Consider the following 7748-nt stretch of genomic DNA (forward strand, 5'->3'; position numbering starts at 1 on the left):
ATAGGGTCAAAACGTGCCCTATTATGAGTTAAACATATTCCCTAAATTTCTTTTTCCTAGGGTTTATGGTTTTTGAGAAAAAAAGATTAAACCAAAATTTTTCGCCAATTTTGAAGGGGCGTAGCTCCGCAGGGGAGTCGAAACCGCTCATAGTTTATATAAGAAAGTACCCTTAAAATTGCCTAAAGAATCACCCCCTGAAGTTTGGGCACGTTATTCAGATACACCCTGTAGATACTAAAGTTTGTTTCTTAACAGAATATTCCGTTGCATTTAAAGTAAAGCAATAATAATTAATATAAAGCAATACATTTTAAGTATTATATTATAGGTTACACTTTTACCAATATTATTGTATTAACAAAACTATAAAATTTTGCGACATATTATCTTGTATCATCAAGATATATCTTTATTTTTTATATCAGACGTTTAAATGCGTTTACAATTTCTATTCGAATATTCTTACGCCTACAGTTTGCAGTGTATTTCGTATGTCTATGTCTATTACCGTTGTTGCTCAAAACAAGGCAAAGAAAGCAAAGAAACAAAGAATTGTTTACAAAATTAGGCCCAAGATTCATCATTGGAGAAGACTTCAATATTAAACACACAGTGTAGGGTTCGCCGTTAATAACACCTGGTAAAGGTAAACAAATCAAAAAGTTCAAAAGTTTAATCAGAACAACATAACAACTAAGTCAATTTTTGTATAAATATTTTTTTATAAATATCCAAATTTCCAGAAATTGAATTGTGAAGTTTTCCAATGAACCTGAATTACAATTGACTGCTTTAATCATTATATATTTAAAGATCAATGTTGATTCAACTATTTTATAGTGACATTTCCCTAATGATTCAGCAATTTCTGTTTTAATTACAGACATTTGTATTTTTCGCACAAATGTCTTTATAATTACGGACAAATTGAATATCAATTAACTTTGATATTATCAGTTGATATTAACAGAAAAAAAATGATTTAAAAGAACTATAAAAAGAAGGTAAATTTTGAGTTTACCAGAAGTAACACCAAGGATTTCAAAATGTTTAAGAAAAGTGGGCGAAAAATTCCTGTTTACGAAAAAATTGGTAAATATTATCTTAAAATATTTTATGATTCTTAATAATATAAAAAATTTTTAGTGAAGTACACAATAATGTGTTTAAAAAATTGTATTAAAAATTTTTTCAAAAATTCTAATCTACACGGTTGCCGATATATAACGGACACCGGAAACGGAGTAATCGCTTCAATTTGTTGGGCAATTATCCTTTTTACCAGCGTCTTGTTTTGTATTACCCTCATCATAATCCAGCTAAAGCGATTTCAAGAAACGACGATTTTAAATTCGATTGCAACCACGGGATATCCCGTCTGGAAAACTCCGTTTCCTACCGTTATCATTTGCAACAACAACATTGTTTACAAAACGAATTCTGAAAGAGTAAAAAAATTAATCCTTTCGAAAGGATTTCCCGAAGAAGATATCGATGCATTCTTTGAACATCTCGCCGCTTTGGTCGTTTGTCATGATTGCGACGATAACAAAAGCCTGTATAACAATTCAATGGATGTTAAGATATTTTCAGCTTTGGAGGATTTTAATTATGATATCAATGAATTAATGATGGAGGTAAAATAGTTATCTATGTAGAGAATTATGAAAAGATTAACTTTATCTGCCAAAGATAAAGAAAGTTAGCGAGTTTTTACAATTTTCATGAACCCAATTAAGTTAATCTTTTCATTATGTGTTAAGTATAAAATTTTATCTAACCCTGTTTTAAAACAAAGAGTTTTGCGATACAGTAAACTTATATTTATCAATATTTAATAACTATGTCCCATATACGCAATATTCTAATTAAGAAAATAAAGCATTTGGTTATCTGAAGACAACTGAAGTATGCTGAAGCCATCAAATCATGTTGATGCAAGTTGGCTTGTTTTAATTTGCAATATTAGCCATTATATCTTCCAATAATTTTGCGACATCTGCATTAAATTATTAAATATCTTATGGAATGTATCTAAATTATGAAAAAATGATAAAAATCTGTAAATTAATAACCATTTAAAATTACATTGGAGTGAAGTTAGCGACGACTTTTCAGCGACGGATTTTGTCAATTCCACCACGGTCGCAAATCCGTCGCTAAGATTAAAACGCACAGTGAAGCGGATTGAACATAGAAAATATGATCATGTTGTGTTAAATGAATGATACGAAGGTCACTACCTGCTGTTTATCCCCGAATTCCAGAATAAACTTTGAAACTGCTAATAAAATAGGGTAAAAACGTCTCGGCTTTAAAAAGAAATAAAACCATCCCCTTAGCCGTGAGTTGCAGGGTTGAAATTTGGTGTGAATATAGCTTCGGCATCCCTAAGTTGATTTTCGTTAGAATTAGAATGCTACAAATGGAGTGGTGCCAACCTCTAACAAAAATAGGTGAAATTCGCTATGTTAGGTGAAAAGAAAATAAAATCCACCCCTTAGCCGTGAGTTGGTGAGTTGAAATTTGGTGTGGATATGGCTTCGACATCCCTAAGTTGATTTTCGTTACAATTAGAATGCTACACATGAAGGGGTGTCAACCTAAATAAAAATAGGTGAAATTCGGAAAAAAAATATATACAGGGTATCTCAGCGAGACCGGTCATTAGACGTTTCTGGGGTTCTGGCGAAAATAAAAATTTTCAGAATTCAGATTTAAGTATTATTAATTACGTTCTCTTCGACTAAAATATTTTCAGATTTCTAGCACTTCCGGTTATACCGGAAGTCGCCACCAACTTTATTTTTTTAAGTGGAACACCCTGTATATTTTTACATATTTGGATTTGTCTGTTTTTAAGGTCTATAAATAACTTTACTTTTTGCAATTTGATTCGGTCGTTCTCGAGTTATTCGAATTTTTCTAGAAAAATCCGCTCCAGCAGACATTTGTTCAAAAAATCAGAAAACACTCAATTTTTGGGATATCAATTTAGGATTGAGAACATGCTTAAGCAACATGATGGAGTATATTTTGGTGCCGAGAACTGCGGTCTAGAACGTTTGATCACTTTACTATGGCACGTTAACTTTTCAAAATTTGGAAGTACCATACCTTCATTTTTTTAAATGGCACCTCCCATATTTTATTTTTTAGTCGTCTTCGGTGTCTCATTCTACATCTTTTATATCCCATATGGCCCATACCTAATATTAATAGTTTGGGAGATAGATAATTAGGATTTTTTGAAAAATGCACACATATCATATGGATATTTAGCCTAGTGTGCCATGAAAAACAAGCCTTCTCAATGAGTTCTTGTCAAAGACTCACTTGTTTACGTCACTTGATGCATGTGAGCTAATAATTATCTGTTATGTCCCTTAATATTAGTACTGAAACGAGTTAAAATCGATAACAATAACGAAAGTAATATTTACACAAATCAAGAAATTCTTAATTTATTTTTTTTGCATGAAAAGCGCGACAAAGTTCGTAGTATGATTCCCAGATCTTCTTTGGCAGCTCGATTTGAGGTGTTGGGACTGGGCTCGAAATAAGCCAAGGTATTCACCTCTTCCGTTGCATTATCTACTACATTTTTTGGTCAGTTTAACACGTGATTAATTCGTCCAAAATGTACAAAATTTGCTTCTATTCCTCTAAATTTACCTTTTGTCATCGGAGATAAATGTGGATAATTTTCATTAAACATTCTGCAAGTTCTACTAAGAACTTTGTCGCACTTTTCGTGCACAAAAAATAAATTATGGATTTCTTCATTTGTATAAACATTATTTACGTTATCAATATCCATTTTAACTGGTTTTAGACTCACAAGCATCAAACAATCTAAATTAGACTTTGACGTTTATCAATAAGTCATTAAACATTTGTTTTCCATGGCACACTAGGTTAATATCCATATGATATGTGAGCATTTTTCAAAAAACCCTAATTATTTCTCAAACTATCAATGTTAGGCATAGGACATATGGAATATAAAAGATGTAAAATGAGACGCCGAAGACGACTAAGTAATAAAATATGGGGGGTGCCATTTAAAAAAATGAAGTTATGGTGCTTCCAAATTTCGAAAAGTTAAGGTGCCATAATAAAGTGATCAAACGTTCTAGACAGCCGTTCTCGGCACCAAAACATACTCCACCATCATGTTGTTTAAGCATGTTCTGAATTCTAAATTGGTATCTCAAAAATTGAGTGTTCTATGATTTTTTGAACAAATGTGCGCTGGAGCAAATTTTTCTAGAAAAATTCGAATAACTCGAGAACGACCGAATCAAATTGCAAAAAGTAAAGTTATTTATAAACCTTGAAAACAGACAAATCCAAATATGTAAAAATATACAGGTGTTCCATTTAAAAAAATAAAGTAGGTAGCGACTTCCGGTATAACCGGAAGTGCTAGAAATCTGAAAATATTTTAGATGAAGAGAACGTAATTGATAATACTTAAGTCTGCATTCTCAAATTTTTTGTTTGGCCAGAACCCCAGAAACGTCTAATGACCGGTCTCGCTGAGACACCTGTATATTATGTATAAAACACATGCATGAAAATTTTTTTATATGAAAGTAAGTATCTATGATAACTGTCAAAAACTTAATATAATACAAAGAAACAAATATGAAAATAAATTAAAAAAGTCAGTTCGAACACAATAAATAATTGTGTTAGTACTGTTATCACTGAAATATGAAAGGTAAAAAAAAATTTTTTTTTTTCAGAATTTTGTTTGTGTTTGTTGATAAATTTTACACAAAGATAACAAGTTTGGTCGCTTTTGTAAAAATCTTCGACGCCCTAGGCATATTTGATGTGATACATTCTATTACAACTATAACAGGTGGAGCTACTGTATTCGTTGTTTTGCCCACAAAAAAGAAAACAATATTTGTTCATGTCCACAGAATATTGTAAAATTGTTTCCTGAAGAGAACATCTATAATTTTTAAAATCTATTTTTTCAATACATGACTTTTCTTTGACGATTTGATTAAAGTAATAGATTATGAATCCATTCATCTTCATTAAATCTTGCAATTTTTAAAAGTTTTTTGAAATATTTGTTGACTTCTCGTCTATTGTTATTTTGGCTGTTATAATTTTCATTCATGTGTTTTATATATTACAGGGTGCCCATTATGTATGGAATATAGTATATATCTCGGTAAATGTTGTCTTTATAAGAATACATTTTATACAAAAGTTGCTTAATATTTTATTTGCCATAATAAGACTGCATTCAATTGTTTTTAAGTCAGAAAACAAATGAGTAACGACTAACACTTGAATTTTTTTTAAATGGCAATGTACCCTTTCGTTAGGTTCATTTGATAAAGATTACTTTTCTCTTTACGATGACGTAAAATTTTTGTACCTTTACATCAGAAACTTTTTGAAAAAGATGTAAAAATTGTTTATTAATAAAAATTAATCAATAACATTAATCTAGATATCCGAGATCGTCAAATACCTCGAATTATTACAGTAAATTAAATTTACATACAAAATAAAACAAATAAACGACAAATTAGTGTAGATCTCTAATAATTCGTGTTACTTCGAGGTATTTGACGATCTTGGATATCTGGATTAATGTTATTAGTTAAATTTTCTTAATAAACAATTTTTACATTTTTTCCAAAATTTTCTGGTATAAGGCTACTAAAATTTTACGTCATCGTAAAGAGAAAAAAGATCTCTATCAAATGAGCCTAACAAAAAGGTACATTGCCATTTAAAAAAATTCAAATGTTATTCGTTACTCATTTGTTTTCTGAAATAAAAACAATTGAATGCTGTCTTATTATGGCAAATCAAATATTAAACAACTTTTGTATAAAATGTTTTTTTGTAAAGTTGATACCTACCAAGATATATACTATATTTCAAACATAATGGGCACCCTGTATATTTTTTTTCCATATAACACAACGAATTTCACCTATTTTTATTAGGGGTTGACACCCCTTCATGTGTAGCTCTCTAATTTTAAAGAAAATCAACTTAGGGATGTCGAAGTTGTATCCACATCAAATTTGAACTCAGCAACTCACGGCTAATGGGTGGATTTTATTCTTTTTTTCACCTAACATAACAAATTTTAACTATTTTTATTAGGGGTTAACACCCCTTCATGTGTAGCACTCTAATTGTAACGACAATCAACTTAGGGATGCTGAAGCTATAACCACACAAAATTTCAACTCAGCAACTCACGGCTAAGGAGTGGATTTTATTTCTTTTTCACCTAACAAAGCGAATTTCACCTATTTTTATTAGGGGTTGACACTCCTTCATGTGTAGCACTCTAATTTTAACGAAAATCAACTTAGGGATGTCGAAGCTATATCCACACCAAATTTCAACTCAGCAACTCACGGCTAAGGAGTGGATTTTATTTCTTTTTCATCTAACATAGCGAATTTTACCTATTTTTATTAGGGGTTGACACCCCTTCATGTGTAGCATTCTAATTGTAACGAAAATCAACTTAGGGATGTCGAAGCCATATCCACACCAAATTTCAACTCACCAACTCACGGCTAAGGGGTGGATTTTATTTTCTTTTCACCTAACATAGCGAATTTCACCTATTTTTGTTAGAGGTTGGCACCACTCCATTTGTAGCATTCTAATTCTAACGAAAATCAACTTAGGGATGTCGAAGCTATATTCACACCAAATTTCAACCCTGCAACTCACGGCTAAGGGGATGCTTTTATTTCTTTTTAAAGCCGAGACGTTTTTACCCTATTTTATTAGCAGTTTCAAAATTTATTCTGGAATTCTGGGATAAACAGCAGGTAGTGACCTTTGTAACTTTCATTTAACACAACATGATCATATTTTCTATGTTCAATCCGTTTCACTGTGCGTTCTAATCTTAGCGACGGATTTCCGACCGTGGTGGAATTGACAAAATCCGTCGCTGAAAAGTCGTTGCTAACTTCACTCCAATTAAAATTACCATATTGTAGCGGGGTTGGATAAAAGCTCTACCATGGATAGAAAATTATTGTTAGCTTAGCCTGGACTATTTCAAACCTGAATTTTCAATCAATAAAATCAGCAATAGAATACCGCTATTAGAGTAGAAACGTAGTTTACTTTGGACAAAGCTAATTAAAATAAATTAATGAAATAATCCCTAAATAGCGGCCTTCAAATTTTGTTTAGTTAGTTTCCTATATCATGAGCTAACTATAATACTCTACCAGTTTCATAATTTCTTCTTATTTATAAACATATTTTTAATATTATTTTTTTAGTTGGCTCACCCATGTGGCCGAATGATAAAAAAATGTTATTGGAAATCGGACCTGAAAAACTGCGATAGATTATTTAAATCTATTAAAACCAGTTTAGGTTATTGCTGCGCATTCAATTATTTTGCTACCGTTGATGTTCAATATGAAAATTACGAGAAGCAATTGCAGTATAGTGGCGGATTCGGCTTGGGCTCTGGTTTGCAAGTTGTTGTTAATGTTGAACCGTCTGAATACGTTTCTTCTGTTAAAACAGCGACCGGAGTAGAAGTAATCAATAATGATTATATTAAAAAATTATAATAAAATGAAAATGTTAGTAGATCTGAAGATGTCACCTACAGAACGTAAAAATACGAATATTCAAAGATACAGTTTGGACATAAAAATTTTTTATAATTATTAAAAGTGGTACCTATAAATTTCTGTCGTGCAAAGTAATACCTTCAG

The 7748-nt window shown here is 31.2% G+C and overlaps 1 protein-coding gene across 1 annotated transcript; it reads left to right on the forward strand.

Moving 5' to 3' along the window:
* The first annotated feature begins 1049 nt into the window (after nucleotides 1-1049).
* LOC139431772 (pickpocket protein 28-like) lies at nucleotides 1050-7601 on the forward strand. Its single transcript, XM_071199932.1, has 3 exons — nucleotides 1050-1095; nucleotides 1150-1640; nucleotides 7302-7601. The coding sequence occupies exons 1-3, from the start codon at nucleotides 1050-1052 to the stop codon at nucleotides 7599-7601; spliced, it is 837 nt and encodes a 278-aa protein (XP_071056033.1).
* The last annotated feature ends 147 nt before the right edge of the window (nucleotides 7602-7748 follow it).

The sequence above is a fragment of the Onthophagus taurus genome, chromosome 11, assembly GCF_036711975.1.
Source record: "Onthophagus taurus isolate NC chromosome 11, IU_Otau_3.0, whole genome shotgun sequence".
NCBI classification, from domain to species: Eukaryota; Metazoa; Arthropoda; class Insecta; order Coleoptera; family Scarabaeidae; genus Onthophagus; species Onthophagus taurus.